The 26,056-nt window shown below is 49.8% G+C and overlaps 1 protein-coding gene across 1 annotated transcript; it reads right to left on the bottom strand.

Moving 5' to 3' along the window:
- Positions 1 to 749: 749 nt before the first annotated feature.
- ANKRD16 (ankyrin repeat domain 16) lies at positions 750 to 25,906 on the bottom strand. Its single transcript, XM_090041516.1, has 9 exons — positions 25,763 to 25,906; positions 24,981 to 25,335; positions 20,599 to 20,819; positions 17,925 to 17,967; positions 16,292 to 16,400; positions 14,465 to 14,626; positions 10,278 to 10,356; positions 8,456 to 8,642; positions 750 to 3,482 (listed from the first exon to the last, which is right to left on the bottom strand). The coding sequence occupies exons 1-8, from the start codon at positions 25,791 to 25,793 to the stop codon at positions 8,461 to 8,463; spliced, it is 1,182 nt and encodes a 393-aa protein (XP_089897642.1). The 5' UTR covers positions 25,794 to 25,906; the 3' UTR covers positions 750 to 3,482; positions 8,456 to 8,460.
- Between the last annotated feature and the right edge of the window lie 150 nt (positions 25,907 to 26,056).

Here is a 26,056-nt window from a genome sequence, read left to right as displayed (position 1 = left end):
TGGAGAAGTTAAATATCCAGGCAAGACGGCGAGGGATGGTATCTGCATCCATGGGGCTAAGCAGGGAGCACACCTCCATGATAGTGCAAATGCAGCATCGTTCCTGCTTTCCCCTAAGGGAGGGCCTAGATGCTCCGAACCACCTGGGGTCCCTACAAGCAATGGAGAGAAGACAGTCCTTGCCTCTGAAAGCTGGCAGTCTAGGTGGTCTTAAAGATGCGGCAGGTCCCCCATGGCTCAGCATGCATGTTTTGGGAAGAGCCTGAGTGTCGTCTCTGCTTCTGGGACTGACCCCGGCTGGTCTTCTTCCATCTGTTTGCATCCCACTTCGAGCAGGAGTCTCTTCCCTGGGGCTCTGTGGAGCTGGGGGATGCAGGCATAATGGGCGGCGCAGCTATGGGGGACACGGACACGAGTCCAACAGGACCCCCCGTGGACGTCTCCTGACGGCTCCCGTTGTTGGAACCAGCCGCGGAGCCCGCCGGGCGCCTGGAGGATTCCCGGGAGATCGAGGCTATACCCGTGCTGCGGCCCCCTCTCCGCTGGGCGCCTTGTTGCCGCTGCGTTGATGGTACAAGGGAACCACACTGGTGGGCAGGGGATCTTCTAGGATCATCAGGGGACCCCAAAGCTGGGAGGAGAGGAGGTATCAGACCTCCCTGCATGGGTGATGTCTGTTCCACGCGGATTGCAAATTGAGTTGAAAGCATCATTTTGTTCTAACGTATTTACAGATGCAAAAAGACCATCTCCAGAGATCCTGGTGGGCAGACGGGGATCCCTCCCTCTTCCTCTTGAGATCCACCTCCCTGCAGAAAGAGGGGGTGATCTAGGCCGTCATATCCATGAAGTGCCCCATGATCATTAGGGAGGCTGTCGTAGCCATCCCCGAGCCAGCCTGGCCCGGCTCTCTTTGCCCACAGCAGGGAAACAATGAAGATAAATTGATCTGGACAAAATGCAACACCCCGTCACAAGGCATTAGCGCCCGGCGAGATGCTGGCGCGTCGGCAGCCAGAGCAGGGCCCTTGGGCACAGCGCTGCTAAAACAAAAGACAAAGGGGTGGAAAATGCGGCTTGGCTTAGCAGATGATGCGTTGCTGCTTGCAACCAGCGCCGGAGTCAGGCAAATGTGGTGGGTGATGGGCACGGCCATGCGGCTGAGCGGGGAGAAAGGACTGGGGAAGCGCTGGCTGAGCAGCGCGAGAGGCAGGGATGAATGCAAAGAGAAAGGTCACTGCACTGTCAGTGCTTTCCCCGGGTCTCCGAGATCTCCATAAAGGACAAAGCGTCACGCAGAAGGACTTTCAGAGCCCAGACGCCCACCTAGGTTTTTTGGGTTTGTTTGTTTTTTTTTACCGACACAGCCACAGGGATCCAGCCTCGATGCTTTATTATTCCCCCTCCCATTCCCTTCCCCATCCAGCCGAGGTTTGTCTCCACGTGGGTTTAAATGCATGCACTGCTCTTGCCTTTGAGAGGCTTTTCCATTTGCTTTGCTCCATGACGCTCAAATAGGCCGGAGGAAAGCTGCCGGGCAGCAGGCATGCTCCACCTGTCAGTCCTGAGCAGGAGGGACGGGAGGGGGGTTTCAAAGGGCAGCCTCAAAATGAAAGCACAAGCCGCTCTTTTTCTGAAGGAGATTTAAAAAAAAATTATTATTATTAATAATAATAATATATTTCATGTTCCAGGTCAAATCAGCCAAATCAGTGTCAAATCATATCGGCTGAGCAGAACTCAGTTGTTCCAAAAAAAGGATCAATCGAGCAGGCAGAGCTCGGTTATTCTAAGCACACGTACGGCGCTACAACCGGCGAGCATCCTCCGTCCCAGGCTCTCACCCAGGGGCTTCATTGATTCCCCAGCCCATTGGCAGGCATCCTATGTGCAGGCCCAAGCCTGGAGGTCTTGGGATTTGGATGCCCCCACTTGATCTTAGCCCACAAGAGACCGAGAAGTGGCCTTTTTTCTAAAGGAGACGCCTCAGATGAGGTCCCTGCATTCATATGTAGGGGTCTTGCTTTGCAAGGTGCTGCTGGGCTGAATTGCTGCAGAGGTTGGGCTGGTGGCTCAGCATCCAGCTATTCCTGGCTCTGTCACCGCCTCTCTGAGAGGCCCTGGGCAAGACACTTCATCTCTTTCTGGTTCCACAACGGTAATGTGGAAAACAGCACTGCCTTCCTCTGCTGGGGGGTTGTGATGATGAATGCGGCCAGCACCGGGAGTTGCATGGATATGGCGCTGACTAGCTTGATAGAGGAGCCATCGATCGAGATTTCAGCATTTTAATCTGAGGCACCGGGTTTTTAACAATCTTGGCCTTGCATTTGTTGTTAAATGCGTTCGTTCCAATTTGTTGTTCAATCACACGTGAGCCACGGCATAGAGCAATTCTTCTGTTGCAATGAACTCAGACAGACCACGGCAGGTCACCGGGATGGTTTTTTGATACTCTGGATTTATAATTTGAAGTCTCTGGGTTTATCCTGTGAATCATGTGTAGGCGTTTGCACACCTAATCGTGTTAATGCTGTGATCTCACAGCGCCCCGGGGTGCTGTGGCACTCTGGTTGCAAGCCCCTGGTTTAGACTGGCAGGCTCTCTCTCTGCCTCTGTGCCTGGACAGTAACTTGAAGAGCAGTGCTTTGATTTCAGTGCGGTCTCCAAAGTGTGGCTTTTAAGATAAGTGACAAATCAAATGTGTTTTTTGCCACTCCTCTGGTTTGTGCTGACTTCCTGCACCTCACTCCACTTGAACCGTGAAACTTCGCCGGCCCTTTCACTTTCCGTTTAAAGGCGGTCGTGTTTCCTGGTTCTTCTGGACTGTATCTGCACCGAGGGGCCAGATGCTCGGATGAGCATCATTAGCTTCCAGCTGGCCTGTGGGGCTCGGCTCGGCAGCGACGCGGACGGCTCGCTGGGCAATAATGGCTGCAGTTTTCAATGAGTTTCAAATACAAAAGGGCACGATGCAGTCCGCCTCGCGTCTGGTGCCCCAGCCCAAATGGTGCCCATCAACTGTTGGGGCAGAGAGGGGATCCAAAGCTGACTCTCATCTGCTGCAAGGCTCCTTTGCCTTGTAAATCAATGGGACACAGCTTGGTATTGGAGTGGCTGACTTTGGGCCGTGCCCAACCAAGCAAAAGGAGGTTTTGGCTGCTCTGGGCTAATGCCAAGGCATTTTTTTCAATATTGGTTGGCCACCCATCTTAGTACGACTCCCCAGCCTTTGTTTTTTTGCCCGTGTGTTAAATAACCCATACTCAGAGTCCCTCAGTGTTGCTTGATGATGTTCCAGTCTGGTACATCAGCTTCTTTCCAAGCAGCAAATGCTGCTAACACAGCGACCAGAAAGGGCAACACTGACTCTGGGAGATCTCACTGAGATGTGTGAAAGTCTTTTGACAGATCCGGGCGTATCTTCTGTGAATCTCGGACTGCGAGGATTAGCAGGTCAATTGCTTTCAACAGCACGTCTTCTGCAAAGACAAGGACAAGATTGACGGTGAGGCCTGTTTCCAGCCTAGATGTCCCCAAGATTTTTTTTTTTTTTTTGTACCTTGGTTTGGAGACAAGAAAAACAAGGACTCGCATTGTCAACCCTTTTGATTTGTCTCATCCCCTGCCTCCATTTGCCTGCAAGCACCATCACCATCACCATCAGCAGTGGCAGCCTTAAGGGAGGGCAAAGCAGCTCCACACTTTAGGGGGCCCCAAAATTTTGCAACAAATGTCCGACTTGCTTATAGGTCATCAAAATTAGGCCTCAAAGGGGCCCCAAATGACCCTCTTGCCCAAGGCTCCAACACCCCTAAGGCCACCACTGCTGCCAGATCTCCGGAGTCGAGCAGAGTCAGGCCAGCCAAATCGGAAAGCTGCAAGGAAACCACGGCGCTGCAGGGAGTGATCCCATTACTCTGGTAGGTAGGGCTGGTCTCCCAGAATCAGTCCCAGGCCGAAGTCGCAGAAAGCAGGTGCTTTCTCATCTGTGGTACTCTCTTTCAGATCAGATGTACCCATACAAGCCTGATCTCTCCTACCTGGCACAGTGACACCAGCTTGGAAAGGGACAGCAGGTGCTTCTCTAATGATGATAAATCCCAGGCACTTTTTCTGAGAACCAGATGGCTTAGCCCTAGCATCCCAGCTACATTTTGATTTTACCTGTCTAAGGCCCCCTTATGAAAAGCATTTAATCCCATTCACCCCAACTGGGGCATTTGCAAATGCTCTCCAGAATGAGTGCCCAGAGCATTCAAGCCAGTGGCAAGAGTCTCACAGAAGGCAGGGTATAGTTGTACCTTATAGACTAACCAAAGTAGATGTGATGTGTCTGTATCTTTCTAGCTATATATCTAGATATATATACATACATATCTCTATATCTAAATAGATAGAGATGTATATATAGATTTATAACTCTGTGTGTGTGTATCTGTCTATAGATATCTATATCTCTATATATACATACATAGATACATACATATCTCTATATCGATCTATATATCTAAATAGATATCTAGATATAGATCGATATAGAGATATGTATGTATGTATGTGTATATATATATCTAGATATCTAGATATCTATAGATAGATACACACAGAGTTATTAATCTATATACACATACCTATCTATAGATATCTAGATATCTAGATATATATATATACATATAGATACATACATATCTCTATATCTATCTATATATCTAAATAAATATCTAGATATAGATAGATATAGAGATATGTATGTATCTATGTACATGTATATAGATTTATAACTCTGTGTGTGTGTGTGTGTGTAGCACAAGCTTCATATTTAACATGATTCACAACAATTATGCACAGCTGCTTCTTTAACAATGAACATTTCCTGAGCTTGAAAGCCTCTCTCTGGTACTTAGTCACGGAGCATCTTGGACTCCACTAAATCCTTTCTCACAGACCCCGGAGGAAGTCAGAACTCAATCTCATTTGCAGAGGCGGAAACTAAAGCCTAGAAGATGGTAAGCGATTGGTCCCCAGCTCCACAGGAAGTCAGCAGCAGGGGCAGGAACCAAATGCAGCTTCTCCTGACCGTACCGCTTTAATAACCACAGCATCCTTCCCCTTTCAAGCACAGCATTTTCCAAATGCCATAAAATGAGACCTCTGCAAAAAACTCAAGGGACTGCTGCGTGGAGCTGAGCAGCGGCTGCATAGCAGCCACTGCTCTGCCTCCGTCTGCAAGCTCATGGTACTTGGATGCTTGCCCCATATCAGCAAAAGCCCTGGTACATCCTGTATCAAGCACTCACTTTGTAAGGGCCCAGGTAATGCTGTTTAAAACAGCCTTGGCCATGGGCTTTGTATAGAGGTGACTAGAGATGACAAAGCCGCTACCCTGGAGAACTCCACGAGCCGTTCCCATTAAAATCACCGGGCCCGTCTGCAAAATAGATCTGCCCCACGCAAATGCAGCAGAATCTGGCCCTGCCTTTTATACAGATGTGCCTTCCTTTTGCACAGATGGGTACACTCAGGCTGGCGTGTCAAAGGGGCACCTACAGCCCCTGGGCTTGCACAAGAGTCTGCACCAAAGAGAGACTGTAAAGCTAGTTCTTCATAAGGACCCTCTCCGATGGAGGGGAACTTGCTGCCAGGCGGATTCAAGTAAAACCTTCAGTCATTTGGGGAGGGCAGCCAGGCAGGAAGGCTTCCTATTGTTGCTTCACCGAGCTGAGTGCTGGAGCTGGCACTTTTTAAGGTGTAACTGGAATAAAGCCATTCCCCTCTTGTCCAGGTCGCCCTCATCACCCGCATCCAGCAGCCGTGAGTGCACAGGGCATGCAGCCTGGGGGGCTTGTGGCTCCTGCTAGAGCAGTGTGCTGTCCATGGGGTGTGTGGTCCCCAGCCACTTTGATACTGGACCGCCCTGACAGCAACCGGCTTCCAGGTACAAAAGGACCTCCTGTCTCTATTGTCTCTATCCCAGCAGAGCAGAGGCAAGTGGCAAGCAAATGGATTCCCAGAAAACCTCAACTTGCAACTCTCAAGGTTAACACTGAAAAAAGCCTATAGATGCACCCTTAGTGACCTGCCAAAAGTGACATTTCCCGAGCCTTAGCCCAAAGCCGCGCTTGCACAAGATTGACTTTCTTCTCCCATTGAATCACCATAGGCCTGCATCTAAGTTACTTCCTCTGGTCAACCTTACCATATCCGAGGCTCCTGCATTTTATATATGCTAAAAAAAACCCCAAACAAAACAAAAATGTCAGGACATCATATTATTGTGGCATTTAAAGAAAAAAGAAAGTCTGATGCAAAGCCTGTTGAAGGCAATGGGAGGCTTTCAGTCATTTGACTGGTGACGACTGATTTTGCGTTAGGGCTTTGGCCACAGAAAGGGTGCAACGCAGAGAGAGGTGTGCAGTACACATTGCGCTTTCTCCCCTGCTTTTCAAGTATGGAGCTAACAGTGACAGTGGTTTCTCCAAGGATTCAAAGGCATTACCCCCTGCTATTGTCACCAAACAAGCACAGCTGGGGCTATTATGCAGGTAAATGTATGTTAAAAAGGAGGCTGTCCATTGATGTAAGAAATGCTCTGCAAATATTGCTGGGCGGGCAGTGAAGAATGAAATCCCCTATTGCTAAACGGCTGCTATTTTAGGGTCTGCTTTGCCTGTCATTGAAATCAACAGGAAGTTTCAGATGGATGTCACCAGAAGCTGGATGAGGACTTCCAGGGCCAAAGTGTGACTCCGAAAACCCAGTGACTTGGCTCAGATTTCCACCCCTGGTTCCTGCTAGCTGACTCCATCTCCAGCTGCAACGGGGTGGGGACAACCCAAGGTCTGACTCATTGCAACAAGAAGGTGCAGGAGGACACACAGGGGATGGGCAAACAAATGACAGGGAGCTAAATGGGACTTGCTGCACATCAGCTCCTCCATGGTAGCCACCTCGATGTATGATCTTATCCCACGATAAGTGAATGCTGCACAGCTCAGCTCACCACAGGGTAGGAGCAGGCACATGGGCAGCTATCGCAGGATGGCTGAGATGGAAAGCTCCCATCCCTTTTAACCTGCTGTGACTGGTTCATTTGTCCGTGCCAGTACCCAGCCCTCCGGTCAGAGGGCTGCCTGACTTTTACTAACTGCTATAAGAAATGGGAATATTTCCGATGCCCTTAATAGGTAGCCGATTAACTAGGGACAGGGGCAGATTCTGTTTCTGCATCAAATCAATGTGTCTGCTGTGATGATTACAGGCCAATTCTGGAACGAGAACAGCCAAGGGTCCTTTTTAAAAGAAGAACATAAAACCTCAATGGTGAATACAGCTCTTAGCCCCAGACTGTCAGACACGTGCAAGGGAAGCAATAAGTACGAAGCCTTTCCCCCTGAGCTGGAGGTTCAAAGGGGAGGATTTTTATTTTTACTATTAAAAGATGGTGAGAAGTGTCAGACTGACTGTGTGGGAGAGGAAACTCCTCCTCTGAGTCTGACGCAAAGCCCACTGAAGGCAACGGGAGAGTTTCAATCATTTGACTGGTGACGACTGATTTTGGGTTGGGGCTTTGACCACAGAAAGGGTGCAGTGCAGAAAGAGGGTGTGCAGGCTTCCTCATGCTACCTAAGCTTTCCCAGCCGGGTTTTCAAAAGAATATAAGGGGAGTTCCCCTCCAGAGCTAACAGGGCTAAGTGTTCCTCACCTCGATTGGCCTCTATAATCAGGTGCCCCATAAGGTTACCAGCCTTGGCTCCTTGTCCTTAGGAACAGGACAGAGCCCTGCCTGTCTTTCCATCCAGGCCACTGACTGGCTGTGCCATTGTGGCAACTTGTAGACTCATATTATTAGCATGAGGTCCCAATCTCCCAGGCAAGGTTGGGACCCCATTTTGCTGGGAACGGTGCAAATGCCGATAAAGAGATACCAAGGAGCGCAGTTCAACCCCATGTGATTGGAAGGGAACGGCAGGGATTCTCCGATGAGGAAGACCATGCAGGTGTCTGTGAAGCCCTTGAGTGCATGTGCCCAAAAGCTTGAGACAACAGCAAAAAAGATAATTTGTTTTGCTGTTTTCTAGGTGATAAAAGGTATCACCTCTGAACCACGAGTTTTAGAGTTTTGTATTCCTTCTTATCCACATGATACACCAGTTTCAAATTCTATCTAACCGAGACCCTCCACATAACCTGTTTGCAAGGTATCAAAGCTTGAGCTCTTTCACAGATTCACAGAGTTAGGGCTGGAAGGGACCTCGCGAGATCATCTGGTCCAGCCCCCCTGCTCTGGGTAGCAAAGACTGCTGGGATCAAATAAACCCAGCAAAGTGTGCATTCCTTACTCAGGCAAAACTCCCATTCTCTTTAAAAGGAATTGGCCTTTTAAACCACTTCAAGATTTGACCCTTTCTTCCACACTCAAAACCAGTGACCAAACAAGGAGGCTAAAAATAACCTGTTTTATTTTCTTGCTGGCCACTCTCCCATGCTAACATCGATTCCTTCAAAGAGCCGGAGGACTTCTGGCTTCTTTGCCAGCTGCTGTGCGGACGTTCCCGTGCAGTCCCGAGAGTCCTGAAGTCCGGCTTGCAAAAGGATGGAGACACAGGTGGCGTGTTGGCCGGAGCAGGCCATGTGCAGGGCTGTGGGAAGACAAGACGGTGAAAGGGAACAGAGCGGGGATCTGGATTCTGGGGGTGTCATGATGGAGGAAGATCCAGCAAAGAAACTGGCCGAGACTGGGAAATGACTGTGACATATTTTGTCCCTGACTCAGGGCCTGCATTCTGCAGCGGCGGGACTTGACCATTACTGCTGGGCACATTACAGAAAGTTGGGAAACGTTAATGACCTGCCATGAGCCCAATGAGCCATGCTTGCTGCACCCATAGTGGGCAGTCAGGCCTCTGAAGATGGCCTAAAATGAAGACGGAGTTTGGCCCAGCTGGTTGCACAAGGGAGATTGGCTTTGGCGACTGTTGCTGGAGCATGCGGGGAGGAGAGCAGAGTGAGAGAGGCCTCCGGCCCTCGTTACTTGCAAGTGAGTTTTGGTTTGCATGAAAAGGGTCCAAAAGATGCTGGATATGGTGATGAGTCTTCCAGGAGCATGGGAGTCAGCCCCGTATATCACAAGGCAGGGCATTAAATGAGACTATTTCTGTTCATTTGGGGCTGCTTTTTCCCATAAAGTACCCTCTGGCCAAGCACAGTATCACCCGTATCCACAGTATCCCAGTATCACCACCATAAATAACCATCGAACACAAGGCTGTCCCAGATAGAAGAAACTAACTGTATCATCTTGGGAAAGGTCGGGGGGAGGTTTGTATTGTTAGCATAACTAAATTTTGACATGGATGATTGTATAGACTGCAACTAATTCATAAGTGATGCATGTCCTTGGCTAGTAGCTCTGTGGATGTCAAAGGGATGATGCCAGTACAGGCCAGCTCAGGGGTCTGGAGCACAGTCCATGAGCACACGACTGGGTCTCGGGCGCTGAGAAAGAAAGTTTCAGTGCATCAGTTGGATTGTCTCCGGTCCCAGCATAGCTGCTAAGTTGGGAATCTCGTCCAGTCTTGGATAGCTGGGTTCGCCAGCCTTCCTCACCTCATCTCTTGGCTCAGTCCTGCAAGGTCCTCAGTGTCTTTTGCAAAGTCCTGAGAGCCTTCATCTCCCAGTAACATCAACAGGGAGCTGAGGGCACCCGGGGTCTTGCAAGAGATGTTCAGCCTTGCAGCTCCTGGGACAGAAGACATCCCAATAGCTGAGGCATGTTTGGGCTTCCCTGCCATGGGGTTACATGGGGAAAAAGCTGGCGTGTGACTGCTATAGACCACGGCAAACAGGTAGGTCAAAGAGACCCTGAATATCCCTAATTCACAGTGTAGGCTAGGCATGGGGAGAAAGGCAGATTAAGGCACTGCTCACGATGGCTGCAGATGCAAGACTGTAGGGTCGCTGTGAACATTTCCGAAGGCTGCATAAACAGCCCATTTTGACAGTGGCTGAACCCATTTCTTCCCTTCTTAGAAACAGTGAATGCAAAGGGAACCTCACTCATTGCCATGCTTGAGGTGGTGTCCCCAGCTCAATGCAGTGACCACGGCGGCTCAATGTCGCATCCAAATTTCACCAAAGTTACAAGCCATTTTTACGTACACCTGCTGCTGGTTTCAGCCTGTGCCCTGTACGCTCACAAAAAGGGAGACAGGGCATCTCGTTTTCGAAAGTGGCAAGTACGGCTACACAAATAGGAAACGATCCCAAGTCCTTACCCGATCGGCTTTTCCCGTCTCTGGCTTGCAAGTCAGCGTCCAAGGACAGCAGCGTTCGGATGGTGCTTGCGTGTCCCTCCTGCATTCAAAAGCACAAACAATGTTTACTGCAGATCTGTTGCAGCCGAAGCAGCCCTTTAACTCTTCCCAGTTCGGCATCTCCTATAAATGTGCAGGAGTGTGCAACAGGAAAAAAGCCTGTGAATCAATGTTTACCGAATCTCTACGGGTGGCACATGGCCAACACCACACGCCCCATGGAAAGTTTCAGTGCAGGATCCTGATTTGTGATCCAGTTGAGGGTAAGAGGAGAGGGAGATTCAGCTCTTGGGATCTGAGGGCCCCCCGGCACATCAGGAAATTACTCTTAGCTGCCTGTGACCTCAATGGCCTGCTGCTTTAGCTAGAAGCACAGCAGCACCTTCCTCCTCCTCCGTGGGTGGCCAGCTCTATGGACAGCTCTAATCAACCCAGCAATTCCCAAGCAAGATGATCCTCCCTGCCCTGTGCTGCCACAGCCAGGCCAGTTCCCAGCCATTCCCATGCAAGATGATCCGTGCTGCCATGGCCAGGCAGAAAGGCCACACACAGCACGTGGATGACCTGGCCCACAATCAGCGCTTCTGCTTGAGGTCTGCCAGGACATTGTCTGGATCCAGCGGCTGCGGGGAGAACTGCAGGCCTTTCCTTGGGCGTGCACGTTCCTGTTAACTGTTCACAGGCTCTTGACAAAGAAAGGAGCTCAGTCCAAGGACAGTCCTTGAAATGATGCTTCGTGACGAGCCATCTCCAGGTGCAATGCTGAGGATACAGGCAATAGCTTGCAAGAGAGAGGGAGAATCAAAGCCCCAAATGTGCTAAGTGCTGAGTGCCTCCTGGTCCCCGTGAAAGCAGCAACAGATAAATGTTAGGGGCTGGAAGGGACCAGACAAGATCATCGGGTCCAGCCCCGCTGCACTTGGGCAGGAAAGACTCCTGGGGTCAGATGACCCCAGCAAGGTGGGCATCAAGATGCTCATTGGGAATCAGCTGGAGTTGAAGGCGAAAGACCCCTCCTCTCGCCCTTATGGACAGGTCCCAGCTTGGTGACGCCGGAGACTGAAGCCCTCAGGTTTTGGGGTGAGGACACGTATCTTCCCCAATTATTTGCTTTGGATTGGCCATCCCAGTCATGCAGGTAGTGATAGGAAGCAGGCAGACCAGGCCAGGGGCCTAAGGGGACCGCGAGGAAAGATCTTAGCTGAATGCCCCATTTGCCAAGTGAGCAAAGGAAAAAAAAATGCTCAATCCCACAGGGAAAGAGGTGGCTGCTCAGGCTATATCCACACTGCGCAGTGAGCTCCAGTGCTTGGCTCCTGTGTCTAAACACTCCCGTGTGCCTAGCCCAGGTACCAGCATCCCTGCTGCACGGCCATCCCCACGTCACCGTGGCCTGTGTCTCTGCCCTCGCACACACGTTCGGGGCAGGCTCTGTGGTTCTCTGTGCCAGGCTTTTCCAGGCAGTTATAGCCCCTTGGAGGGGCAATGAAGGAAGGACCTAGGAGGGCTATTGGCCTTTGAGTTATTTTGCTTGCATCCACACTGCCAAGCAGCACGAGCTAAAGTACAGCTCAGGCTATACTTTATTCCCATATTCCCAATCGTGCAAGCTGCCAGGGTGGGGAGGGCAGTCAACGTGCAAACAAGTCTATGCCCGAGGGTCTTTGCAGGGATGGCGTGTGGGAGAGACTGGGCGGGCATGTGTCTAATACTGCAAGCTGCGGTGACACACAGAGAAACCCTGAAAGGCCCAGACTTAGAAACCGCGATGGGCCCAAGCTACAGAGTTTAAGGGAAGATCCCTGTGTATCTGATTCCTTGCCCCTGAAGTCTGTCAATGCCTCCAGGACTCCTATTAACTGGTCTTGACCTTCAGGGGGAAGTTAAGGCACCCAGGATGGGAGGATTGCATCTGTCCTGAGGATATGAAAGAATTGTCCCTGTAGCCCCGGTGAGGCCCCACGCTTGCGTGGACTGGCAGGAGTTAATGGAGAATGACCCTGGAGCCTGACGATGCTTCTTTATTAGCAAATCGTTGCATTGAAGCTGTCAGCTAATCTTGCCTTTTCCCAGCCAATCCACATCTAGGATCAAATAATGAAATCAAATTGCTTTTATGGGCTCCCCACACAAAACCCTCAGATCTCTGATTTTCCTTATACGATATACACATCGGCAGCTCATGGTTTGTTAAAAGGAATAAGCTTCATTAAGGTACTGTGTTTTCTCCCATGCTGTAAACCTCTTGTGGTTACTAGAGATCTAGAAGTGTCCCTTAGTAGGGGGTGGGGGGGGAGCTTTCAATCGATCCAAATTTATTCTCTCTCCATTGACATAAGCCTGCACAGCGCTGGCATTTTCCAAAGGATTGATATGGTATTTGTGCTTCACAAGAATACAGAGATTGACTCACTGATACAGATTAATGATCCACCCCGTTCTGCCTCTTCCGGGGACAGCAGCTCATTTCAGATGCCTCCGGGGAATATTTTAAACCTCTCCACCCACCCCCCTCGACTCCCACTAAATGACTGCACCCATTTTGGCAATTTCTCCTTCACCTTGGCTAATTAGTGCAAGCACAGATCTCACTTCCTCCCCCCCTCCCCGCGCTCCCTTTCCCAATTATCATCCGAGTCAGTCGCATCGCAGGCTGCGCATTCCCTTTGCTCACAGCACCGAATGCGCTGCCGTACATGCAAAACAACTGTGCGCCAGCAGCTGTTTGACCTAAAGCTGCCTGTGCTGCAAATTGAGTTGAAAGCATCATTTTGTTCTAACGTATTTACAGATGCAAAAAATAAAAGAGTGAGGGAAACCCCACCCCCACCCAAATCAAACCGACCTGAAACAAATTACACCGCAAATGTGAAGCGACATCAATGCTGACAAAGGCACAGAAACCCATCAACGCTTTTACCAATCAGGCTGTGCAACCCTCGGCAAGAGCCAAGCTGGGAACTTCTCCAAGGGGACATTTGCATTCCCCCATCGCCTTGTTGTAAGAGGTACAAGAAGGGCTTTCAATGCCCTTTCTTGGTGCACAAGGACGGGCAGCCAAGGGAAAGGGCTCCTGTATGGGGGCCATCCTGTGCCAATGCTGCACTGAGCTGGGCCAGCGCTCTCAGGAAGAGGCACGGAGGCGTTTGTAACAGAGGGAGAAAGCCACATTTCACTCCAGCTATCGGGCTAGGCTGGGCGCACAATCCCAACCCGGTCTAATCCACTTCTCGCATCAGTGGGCCAGCCAGTCCTGTCCTGGCATTTGCTCCCTCTGGATAACCTCCCTTTCCAGTGCCTTGGGGCTGCCCTAAGTGCAACAGGGTAATGCTTCTGACACTGTGAGGTCCCCAACCAAATGGTTTCCCTTCGGGAGTCATTAAAACCCCCCCTCATATAACAGGGATGCTGCTGTAAGCTAACACGTGCATAATAGAGATCTGCAGGAGGTGGCTCAGCTCCTGAGCAGGACCCACTGGAGAAGCAATAAAGCCACTACAGCAATATGACTTGTCCTGTGTGCCCAGGTGATACAAGAAGGGAAAGGCCCACGCTCAACCCTTCTACCCTGTTTTGCACCATCCTAACAAGGGGGCCGGAGGAAGGAGGAAAGGACCCGGAAAAGGGTGTAGGAAGCTCCCAAACCCTACAAACCTGGCCAGAACTGACCCGTTGACACAAACGACTGGCTTTTTAAAACCACAGCGGGTGTTTCTGTGCAGCATGGGGCTACAGCCAGAAATGACTAGGTGCTTTAGGACCTTGCTGAGGATCAGGGGTGGTTTGGGACCTGCAGGGCTGCAAGCTGCCAGACAGGTGGGAACCGAATAAGGAGGAAATTTGAGCAAGAGTTTCTTCCCCCATCACCTGAACTGTCCGACAAGCAGCAGAGAGACCTAGCATCAGTCCTGCAAGCCTGCTCTTGAGGGAAGCTGGCACCCAGAGCTCCCATTAAGTAATGAGCCAGCACTTCCATCCAAGCATTAATACTGCTCCCAGGAGGCTGGGGCAACTCCAACCACGTGCCAAGGTCAGCTCCTCTTTGGTGCCCATCGCCAGGCAAATGATGGTGCCACCTGTGTCAGCCCTCAGAGCCCCCTGGACTGTGGCTATTTTGTTACGTGCCCCCCAGCCGAAAGGAGACAAACCTTGGCTGCGTAATGGAGCGCCGTGAGCCGGAGGGAAGTTGCTCTCTCGTTGACGCCAACGCCCAGCTCCGAGACAAGGAACCAGATGGCTTCATCCTGCGCCGTGACCGCTGCCAGGTGCAGGGGCTGGGCCCCCAGGGCATCCCTTGCCATGTGGCAGGCCTAGGGGGACGCAGAAACCAATGCCAGATGGTCAGGAGGGTTTAAGCGCCCGGCGCACCCCACACACCTGCCTGTTCCTAAAAGGCCGACGAGAACATAGCACATCGTTCAGAAAAAATTCCTCACCCAGCAGGGTTAAAGTGTTGGAGCAGTTTGTACGTAGGCAATAGCTTCTTTATCGTGCTTCTACCATGGCTAGAGCTTGGGTTTCCTCTTCCTTAGACTGGCATGAGTTATAACAACTCTACTGAGGCCCATTGCCTTTTCACTTAAGACTATAGGAGAGGCCATCCTGGGTCATCCCAGAGGTCCATCCACCTCTGTACCCTGTGCCCTCCCTCTGGACACCGAGGAGGGCTTGAAGTTCCTCTTAGGTTTAGGTAGACATGGTTCTTTGGGGAAATCTGATATCTTTTATTAGACTGACTCAAATTTAGTATAATAAAAGATATCGGATTTCCCCGATGAACCTTGTCCGCCTGTGTCCTTAGACCAACACAGCTACACCTTACACCCCTGTATCATAGGTCTAGGCCCTTCATTATATAATAAATAGACCTGTATTTGACAGAGTAGGTGCTAAGGGGAACAGCATCAATGCCTTGATCCATACCCTGTCCTCTCCCCCTACAGCTCCCAGCATTAAGAGGCCTAAAAGTCCCAATTTGGATGCTGCATCCTTAGCTGTCATGTTGGACCCATCCACCTTGCATTTGTCCGGTCCCCTTTTAAAGAGGGTTTTTTTTTTATGTTCTTTTAAGTTTTCAGACCCATAGCTGCTGAAAGCAAAACAAGCAGTGGAGAGTCTGTTATTTCAAATGCACAGTTGGATCTAGCAGCCTCTCTGTACTGTCAGCCATTGCAAAGGAAACGCAGGGTTGCTGCAGGGAGAAGCTGGGAACCACAGCTGTTATGGGCGTGTGAAGCTAATGGCCTTTACAGCCAGATGGTTGTTGAAATGGCCAGGATGTCTCCAGTGCTATCAGCCTTGGGGCATCACTCAGATCTAGAAATGCCACACGATGAACTGGAAGAGGAAGAAAATTACTACTGGTTCCTCATCTCAGCCTTTCACCAACTCCGTTTGCACCCTCGCTGGGCCCCAGTTTCCTGGTCTGTAAAGCAGGAACAATAATACATCCTCTCCCGTCACCCCATGCACCTGCCTCACTGTTGGCTGATGATCTAGTGCAGAGGGCTGCGTCATCTATGGTCAGCAAATTTGGCAGCAGGGGAGTGAAAATGAATGCTGCCACCATGCCCTTCCCACCCCATTTCTGGACCCATGGGCTGGTGACATGGTACCTGGGGCTGGATCTGGCCTGCGGGCAGGAGATCAAGCACCACTAATTTAACTAATATTTATAAGATGTGCTGATGGCAAAAGGCTCGTGAGGGACAGACTAGGCTTCTCTGACTGCCTCAGCAATTGTATGGTAACTCCTTGCCGAGGGAGTAAAAGACTCACAATCAGCCCCTAGTGAAAACCTGCCATACATCAAACCCTGACTCTTACTCACTTTTCCACTCAGTCCTCACTGGACCAACTCTATTTCTACCTCCAGTGGGAGTCAATCTAAGCAAAGTCTGTAAGATTTAGCTGTCTTTCCCAGCTAATCACATCCCCTTTGCTGGGTGCCCGGCCCCCAAAGGAAGTCAGTGTACCTTGTGCTTTTCCAGAAGCAGCCGGGCTATATCTATATGCCCGTTCTGTATTGCATCCATAAAGGGCGTGATTCCACAATTGTCCCGGCTGTCAGGCTTGTACTGGCACCTGGGTGAGAACATAAAACAAGAGAGGGCTGAATTCACTGGAGCCCTTTGGGCTGCAATGGGGCTGGAGTTGAAGCTAGAGAGTGCGTTTACTCATTCATTAATGCGCTGTAATTGTGGCGCATTGAGTACTTGTAATAAACAGGTACTTACTTAATGCACCATAATCGGCGCTACTGCACATAAGCGTAGATGAATGCTTTTTTAAGTGACATTAATGTGCATTAGACTCAATCTACTGTGCATTAGCACAGGGTTTGCCTGCCATGCTAATGCGCAGTAGATTTAGTCTTCTGCACATTAAGCATCTCACATAAATGCACTCTCAGGGGTGCATCTGAGGCCTATCAGTGGCTGTAACACGACGGCTTTAGATATGCAGACAGGGCTGACTAGAACAAGAGGGCACGGGGCCATTTGGGGCTCAAAGCTCTTCTCTCGGTGGTGCAACTCCTGGGAGGCGAGCTTCACCCTCACACAGTGAAACAGCAAGTCTCTGCCCCACTTAAACATTTCCATAGGACATGCAAGGGCAACAAGCATCGTGTTGGCACAAGGAGGAGCCTTGCCCTTATTCCACACTGGTGGCATCATTATTGTGGGCCAGATCCTTGCACAGGCAGAACTCCCATCCAAGTGAATGGAAAGTGGTCTTAGTAGAAGCCCAAAACAGAGGCTTTGGCCCAATAATATGATGATGGGTCAAATTCACTTCAGGCCAACTGGAAACCAGGCTTTAGTAGGACCAAGAGAGGTATGAGGATGTGGACAAATCCTCTCCTCTGCTTGGGATCTTTCAGAAGGGTAATGCAACTCTACCAGAGGCAATGCTGATCAGGAAAGAGGTGGGGCCAGGATGTCTGGGTATGGATCGATTCAGTGCAGCTTCAAAGCCCCGGGCAGAAACTAGACAGGACCTTGAATGGCAAGAGAGCAGAGCGAGCACGATGCGCTGTCAGACCTCATCGTGAGATGAGCCCTAGCCCTGCCGCACGGCGGCTCTCACTGCCATGCACAAAGGCAGTAGTTGGGATGGGTCATTATCCCTGCGGATGTTACACCAGGCCCAAACTTGCCCCAAGGGATTTTTTTTTTTCTTTTTGGTTGCCATAAGGACTTGGACCCATTGAAGGCAACCCAAGTGATTGAGCTGAGGAATAAAGAGCCCGCTAATGTCCATAACTGGGGGCTCATAGCACAGTGACGTCCAAGACAATTCAGAGAATAAATTTGTCTCAAATCACCGTAATTGGCTGTGAAAAAGCCAGAGGCAATTGATATATTCTTAGGGCTCAAGAAGGAGCAGCTGTGCGGCTGGGATTGCTGCATGGCACAAATGTGCTTTGTGTCCGTGTCATCTGGAGCACGCCTGGTCCTATGATGGCGGGGGGGTGGCAGGGAGAGGGTTGGCAGAGGAGAGTGTGAGTGTGAGTGTGTGTGTGTGTGTGTGTGCGCGCGCGCACGCACGCGTGCGCATGTGCACATGTATATGCATGCAGAAAACAAGGATAGGAAACACCCTTACCGCTCAAGCAGCACTTTCACTACGTCAAAACAGCCATGCATTGCTGTGAAAGAGAGGAAGTGGATGGTAATTCATGTTTGCATGCATCCTCCCACCTACAAAGAAAAAACCTACCAATTGGGTTTGTACCCCTCTGGGCTTAAGTATGATGTATAAAGAACCCCCCCAAAAAAGTTTCCTGTCTGTATTTTTTATTTAGATACAATCAGGAAGACCAAAGCAGTCCTTTTTTTTCTGGAAACCTCAAGGAAACCTCCAGATAAAATGGGAGGAAAAAAGCAGAATGAGAGATTTACTTGCCCTCTCCAGGGTGGTGTGCGTGGAGAGATTGTATATCCTGAATCTCAGCAAATAAATCTTTTTCCCTGGGTATTTGTTCGTTCTCTAACTTAAACAGAGATTCAGCAAAACCAACACAAAACAAATGGTTTTGAATGATCTGAATAATACTGCCCTCCCTGCCCTCCCTTTTTGGGCTTCGATCTCATTTTCTGGCTAATTGAGTCATGATCCCTCTAGCTCTGCAGTCATCCATTGAGTCCTTCTTAGGGGAAAAATAGGGCAGAAAAATCTGAATTGCAAATGGAAAAACCTTTCTTTATCTATCACACTGCAGCAAAATGGGGATGCTTCCCTGTTTTTTTCCCCTCCTTTTCCAGTCATTTTTAAGAAGTAAAAATAACCCCACAGATTATTAATTCAGGCTATTCCCTCTCTTTGATTAAGGATTCAGATCAAATGTTTTGATTCCTCAGCTCACAGATCACAGAGCAAGAAGAGTGCACGGCATATAGAAAATACCAGTGAATGCAAGTCTTAGATGCAACAGCGACAGCGCAACAATGAACCTGGTGTGCTGTGACCACCACTTAATAGCACTGATCACAACCGCCTGATTGTTACACTGCCCTTCCTGCCTTTTGTGGCATCTCCCCATTGTCTGGCCTCAGACTTAGCCTGTAAACTCTTTGAGGCAGAGACTTTTTGTGCTATGGGTTTTCAGTGCCCTACAACAGAGCCTTGATCTTTGATTGCAGCATCCTCACCATGTGCATAATGTTTCAAGGACACCTGGAGCACAACACAGCTATTGAGGGAGGAACAGCCTGCCATTATGAATGCAAGTTATGTTAATAAACTGCACTTCTTTTGCATATTGCAAGGATCACAGGACACTGCAGATACTTAATGAAGCCTCATGGCACCCATGTGGCCTGAGAAAATACTATCACCAGCATGTCACAGATGGGAACTTGGGGCAGGGGGAGGTAAAGCAATTTGCTCTAGGTCACACAGGAAGTCTGTGGCAGAGAAAGGACCAGCATCCCCAGCTCTGAACTGTAATTATAAACACATCCGCCCTCCAACTGGAGCCATTGAGTGATCATTTATTCCAGTAATTGAAATTCATGGTCTTAATTCAGATGTGAGATCATAACAGTTGGCACTAGTACATCTCCCTGCATCTGCAACTCTCAGAGCGCTCTGCACACAAGAGAAGAGGGCACCGGCCCTGCTGGAGCGAAGTTGGAGTGCTACTTTCCATTTAAAGAAGGGCTGAGAGGTTTAAGATTGAGCTTGAGCTGTCAAATTTTCCCCAGGCTTCTTGCAAACACTCAACATATGGCTCTGGCGCTCCCCAAACTCACCTTGGTTGCTCAGGATTTATCCCAACTAATGCAAGACACTAGTGGTGCAAAAGTTATTGACCTCAGCATTTGGAGACCCCCCGCACCCACTCCATCTGGCACGCCTGGCAGTGGGTGCAGGGCGGACTGGCAGCGGCAGCCAGGCAGAGTGAACTGGCGCCGCAAGGGCTGCCGAGAAGCCAAGTCCAAGTCCACACCTGAGGGCAGCAGGACTGGCCGCGTGAGCCATGCCCCAAGCTGCCCATCGCACCTGGGCTGGGTGGGGGCCAAGGGACCCTCCGCAGGCTGGATAAAATCCCTTGCCCATCCCTGAGATAAATGGAGATGGGTGGTAGGGGAGAGGATTAAGATCTAATTTCAGATGTCCCAAATGATGGGATACTTGCCATCCTGGTGTTATCTGCAGCATTGTTTCTAGCAGGGCAGCCCACCAGTGGGCGATGAAGCATGCCCCGTAGCTCACAGGAAAGCTGAAGGGAAGCATGTAGTGGGGCGAACGAACAAGTCACTGAGCTAAAATTGCCCTTTCAGTTCAGACAGCTTTTCCCATCTTGTCATCCCACATCAGACCAGGAAGAGTACTGATTACCTCTTCAAACTGTTGGGCATCCTCATGCCCAACTCAATGGGAACTGAGGACACTTCATGACTTCAGAGATTCAGCCTCTGAACAGCATTAACCCTTATCTTCTCTGCTAAAAGAGGTGTGCTTGGAATAACTAACATGCCTTGTCTATCCTTGGGGAAAAAAAGACTGGGATGAAAAGGCAAGTTTGTCTTACTGGGAGGTAAAAGTGGCAAGGTCAGCTCCAGGCAGGGCTACAGTGCTGATCTTGTTGAAGTTACTTTGCAGTAAAACTGAAGTGCCTTTTTTTTACTGTGTTTTTACCTCTGGAGGGGTCAGGCAAGGTACCCCCCAGGGTCCAAAACCATGCCCCCCCGTTAGCCATGAAGACAAAGCCTTTTTCCTAATCTCTGCAGACCCACAAGCTCTCCCAGGGCCAGGAGGAGTGGGACCTCCATACCTGCAGTGTGCAGAGGTGTCCTTTTTATTTTGCTCTCTGTGTCCCAGCTGCTCGGTGCCACAGCAAGCAAGTACTGGATGACCTGGGGATGGCCCTCTCGACTGGCGATGTGGAAGCAATTCCAGCCATCTTTGTTCTTCAGCAGTGGGTTAGCCCCGTGCTCAATGAGATCTTTGATGACATCCAGGTTGGTCCTGGTGCAGGCCATCATCAGAGGTGTCCTGAAAAAGAGAAGGGAGGATAAACACAATGCAACCTCGCTATAACACCAGCTGCTCCTGTAAGTCCAGGCTACGAAGCTGCAATAAATGAATTTGAAGCATGGTATAAGGTTCAGTGTGGCCTAGCAGGGGTCTAGTTGGTCAGCCTGGGTGTAATGTATTGACTCAATGAATGCAATCCCGTTTGCCCTCTTGTGGCAGGCCAGACAGGATAGGTGACCTCCCCAAGCCCAGGGAAAACTTGGGTCAACTCACAGAGCCCCCTTTAAGGAGCAAAAGCCCTAGTCTTTACCCCAGCGCTGCACCTGGATGCTTCAGCTGATGACCAGCCTCTTTGTCCCCCTGCCACAAACCCGTTCACGGCAAGTCCTAGAGCATCATTTTTCCACCGCAAGCCTGGAGACTGAACTAGCTAAGCCTAACTACATTTAAGCCGGCTGAAACTCGCCGTTACCACAGAGCACTTGGGGCGCTTGTACACGGTGCGTTGGCGTCAACGCCGAAGTGCTGACGCTGGAAATTCGTCTCCCTGCATCCAAACAGCCCGACAGGCCATCACAAAGCAAGCTTGCTTTCCACTCTAGGAGAGGAAGCATGCATTCAAGGCATCGTTGTCTTTGACCTGCTGGGGTCACATCGGTCCTTGCCTTCCCCGCAGTCTCATTCCTGTCCTCAGAGGTGACAACTGGAACTGCAGATAACAAACTGTGAGAGTCAGACAATCCCATTTTCCCAATCCACGTGAGCCAGCGTAGCCAGCTCTTAAACGTCACCTTCATTTCCTAGGCAACACATCGGCAGGATGCTCCCTGCATTTATTCAGTTGCTGCCATTCCCTGTGCACGAGAAAGGTGCCAATGCGACATTACTCTCGTACGCCCTGAGACACCATCTTCCCATTTTCAGCCTCACAACACATTTTTTAAAGCATTTCTAACGTCCTCCAAGCAACGCAGAAGACACTATCTTTTAGGCCCTGTATTATTTACAGCCTCTGCTGCAGAGAGGTCTCCCTAGCCAGACTGCAACACCAGCAGAGAAGCCAAGCCAAGCCTCCCATCAGCATATTTAGCTCAGCGATGGGCTAATTTCATGGTGGGGGGACCTCATATGAGCAGGACAAAGACTTAATAAGCCTCAGGAAACCTCCAGAAAGCTCCGAGCCCTACCCCCAAGCAATTCTCTCTTGCTTTTGGGAGAGCTCCTAAAATAAATCTGTAATAGATACCTCCGAGGCTGTGTCCCTCCCGCTGGGAAGACCAGAGGGTGTCCTGGAAAGACTATTTCCATAACCAGTCCCTTACTTGGCAAATGGGAGTGGAAGACTACAATTGCTGCCATACATAAGTCCTTCACCCCATCTGCCTGCCGATGGACAGCGGTCATTTTAGAGGCAATACAGGCCAGATGGATATTGGCTTTTAAACGATGAACTCATAAAAAAAAAATCGTAAGGGAACAAACCCTTAAAGTAGTATCAGGAGAGGTCTCTGGCAGCTCCGTGTGACAAGCACAAGGCTAGTGTTTATTTAAAAAAAAATAAAATTGAGTTAGGGCTCTGGGGAAAAAAAAATAACCCCTCATCTGTCCTGTTTCTCCAGCAATAATGGATTATCCCCAGTTAGGCATATTTCAGAGGTTGGGCATTTTAAGTGTCCTGAGCAAGAAGGCTTCTCTTATTTTCACACACTGACACATTCATCTCTCCTCTCGGTCTTTTAAATGAGGCAAGGGGGATGTGCAGTGGGAAGCAGACATGAAGTATCATGTGAAAGTAGGGCTGGAAGGACCTCCGGGGAGCATCACGTCCAGCGGTTCTCACCCTTTTTAGACTCGAGGCACCCCTCATTAGCCGCAAGGCCCCCCTTGGAAAATGCCAGCTATGGTTTTCAGTCATTTTTTACTCCAGAAAAAATAACACAGCAATTCTTCTGGGACAGAGAGCTTGGAAAGATTGCACAATAGGTCAGAAAGCTTTTAACACTAAGAATCCCTATTTGAAATCTCAATTCACGTTTGCATGCCTAGCAAAGTTGACACTGCGCAATAGTCTTGAAAAGGGTGAGAACTTAAGGCTGATCTAGTCCAACCTCCTGCTCCAGGGAGGACTGCCCCAGACTAAAATTGTATTTCCATGACTTGATTCCTTCCTATTTAGTACCTCCGCCCTCTGCGAGTCGATTCGTAGCATCTGCCAGAGTAAATTAACCTGCAAAAGCTCATGCCTCTCTGAATACGTTGGCTTATAAAGGGACCACCCTGCCCTGCCTTAAACAATCCTAGTCATATATTTGTCTTAATTCTTAAATACTTCAGGAACAACTCCCATGGACATCAACCAGGCATCATGCCCCAAACATCAAAAAAAAAACCCTATAGCTTGCCAAGGGATGAAGGCTGTGCCAATGTCCTACTGTTGCAGGGACAAAAAGTTATTTGTTAAAATATGCTCAAGAGATCCAGGAGGGAAGGGCAATTCTTGTATTTTCCCCCCTGGCTGGTGTCACGAATGGCCTGTGGAGAGCATGCACCCCCCAAGTTTGGTAATCAAGTGAACTCCACAAACAAAGTGAAATGAATAATCAGTCTTGCTCTGACTTTGGGTGCCACCTAAACCCAACCTGAAATCACTTGTGTGCACACTTGACTTCATGCCTGTACAGAATTTCATTGAACGCGACAATGCCAGGCCCCTATGTTTCTCTGTCTCAGTGGAGGCCAGGCTTTTTGGTAGGAGTGCCACAGATTAAGCCCCCTGACCTCCCTGAATACTGCACGTCTCCAATCCTCTTCCCCTGTTTAATCAGCTGCTCTGACTTCTGCTCCTGGCCCTGTTTCCATGCTTGATCTGCTGCTCTGCTTTCTCCTCCATGCCCTGTGCTCTGCCTGCTCTGCTTTCTGCTCCTTGCCTGGTGTTCTCCTGTCTGATTTGATGGTCTGGTTTCTGTTCCTGGCCATATGCTCCACCACTCCCTGCTGTGTGCTCCCATGCCTGCTCTGCTTGCTCCTCCATGCCTGGTACTCTAACGCCTGCTCTGCTGGTCTGCCTTTTGCTCCTTGCCCAGTGTCCTCATAGCTGATCTGCTGGTCTGCTTTCTGCTTCTTGCCATGTACTCCCATGCCCAATCCCCCATTCTGTTTTCTGCTCCCTACCCAGTCTGCTGCTCAGCTTTCTGCTCCATCCACCACTGTTCTGCCTGCCCCTTCCCTGATCTGCCACGTATCACACACACAAGCTGCCTGTGCCATTTGTGGCACACGTGCCGCAGGTTGGCTACCTTTACAGTCTCATCCCTGCACTGGGCAACTCATCTGTTATTGCCAAAAATTCAAGAGTCTCATGGCTATCAAAGACCAGGCCAGGCTTTTTGATATTCACATGAATAAGTCTATGGCAGCGAGTTAGGACAAAATCCACAGAGGTATTTAGGTACCCGTGTCCTGTTGATACCAATACCTTTGTAGTTCCGACTGTTCTCTGCTCTAACCCATGCGTGTTATATATAAAGACTGAAACTGGTGCATTGACTCTTGCTTTGGACAAGAAAGTAAAGACCATTGGTCTTGGAGTCTTTGTGGACAAAAGGTGATATGGGAATACAAAGCAGACAGCAACATATTCGCATCTAGCAATGACACGTGCTGTGCCTCTGTCTCCCCCTGCTTCCTTTTATGTTGGTGTCAGGCATCACTAAACCGCCTTCCGATTTATAATGGTAAGGATTCAGCCAATCATTCCTATTTCTGGTTTTATTTCAGCATTAACTCTTCAGTAATAATTTTCGGCTGCTTCCTGGGATGGAAATCCATTCCCTGAGCCACATCGGTGAATAATGCTTAGTCCCCTTTCAACAGGTTAGTCCAATGCTTAGTCCCCCTTCACATGGGAATTTTCACCAGAAGAGAGCATGCATTTTCTAGCTATTGCTAATGAAGACTCGTTTTAGGTCTATGATGGAGGCATGTCTGTCTAATTTACTCATCAGTATCTGCACGCCTGGGGAAAATCAAGGTGTGAAGAGTGAGAGACTGGAGCTTTTCAGCATGTGAGAGGGAGACCTGGGATAAGACCAGAACTAGTTTAGGATGCCTGTGGTTGCATGCCAGCCACTCCGCATCAGTCCCTGTCAAGCAGTACAACCAAATGAGCCCGCGACCTACCAGTCTGCCTTTTTCAAGCAGTCTACCTTGGCCCCTTTAGCCAGCAGGTACAGCACACAGTCCCCGTGGCCCATAGAAGTGGCTTCGTGCAGGGGCCGCTTGTAGTCATTATTGCACATCTCAATGTCCATCTCCAAGGTGTCCACTAAGTGGGCCAGCATGTCCAGGTGACCGTGCCTGGCTGCGTAATGCAGCAGCGTGTCCCCGGATTTCCCAAAGTGTTTCCGCCTCACTGCCTGGACCAGATCCTCATCCCTCTGCAGCTCTCCTTTGAAAAGGTCAAACCGTCCTTCTTGAATCAACTTGAGCAGCTGTCTCTGGGTTTCCCCCTCTGCCATAGCGAAGGGGGCAGCTTCTAGGAAACCAGAAAGGAAAAGAGGTAATATTTTTAAAAAAGATTGCAATATGCACTATTCCTAAGCTGTTCAAATGCGACTTGGAAAGTAATGCAACGCAACAAAGGGGTCTCTTCAAATGAGTCAGGCATCCATCAGCTGACTTCCTGGGGCTAAAATGTCCACGGGAAAACAGCAAGGGAGGGGAGAGGAGGGGAGGCTCTAAAATAGGCACGGGACCTGAAATGGATGAGAGCAACTAGATGTTAGCTAGAAAAGCAACTTTAAAATACCCACCGCCCCCTGTACCAGTGCTTGGCATGCACTGACTTAAGTCAGCAAGACTTGCAGCTCCTGCAGAGCCAGCCAGTGGTTCCTAGACACCAGGCATGTATAAAACACCCCCAAACAAAAAAGCAGACACCCCCAAACAAAAAAGATCCACACCAGGAGCTGGAAATCCCCAAGCTGCTTGCATTCCTCACATTGCAGGGTTAGAGACCCATGCAAACAACCCCCTGTGGCCGCTGCCTTCCCCCAGGCTGCAGCTGGGGTTTTTTGGACGAATAGCACTTGCCCTGCTCCCTGGCAGCACAAGCAGCCTCCGTCTGTGTCCTGCAGAGAGAAAAGCGCGCAGGGCGAGCTGTGCATGCAGGCAGAGCATTGCAGGCACTCCCCCGTTACAGGTAGGATCCCTGCTTTGATTGGCCTGGGATTCAGGACACCTGGGTCCTATTCTGC

This window comes from Crocodylus siamensis, chromosome 4, assembly GCF_052110815.1.
Source record: "Crocodylus siamensis isolate JL-2025a chromosome 4, ASM5211081v1, whole genome shotgun sequence".
NCBI lineage: Eukaryota > Metazoa > Chordata > Crocodylia > Crocodylidae > Crocodylus > Crocodylus siamensis.
This window is presented reverse-complemented; position numbering and strand designations above follow the sequence as displayed.

Bases quoted from the DNA above. Each gene is read 5' to 3' on its own strand.
- ANKRD16 (XM_090041516.1), bottom strand. From the start codon at position 25,793: ATGCAAGCAGCTTGGGGATTTCCAGCTCCTG. The intron at 17,968-20,598 runs GTATGGAGGTCC...TCTCTTTCACAG, and splicing joins GACACCTCTGCACACTGCAG to CAATGCATGGCTGTTTTGAC. The intron at 16,401-17,924 runs GTAAGGGTGTTT...GTTCTCACCCAG, and splicing joins GTGAAAGTGCTGCTTGAGCG to GTGCCAGTACAAGCCTGACA.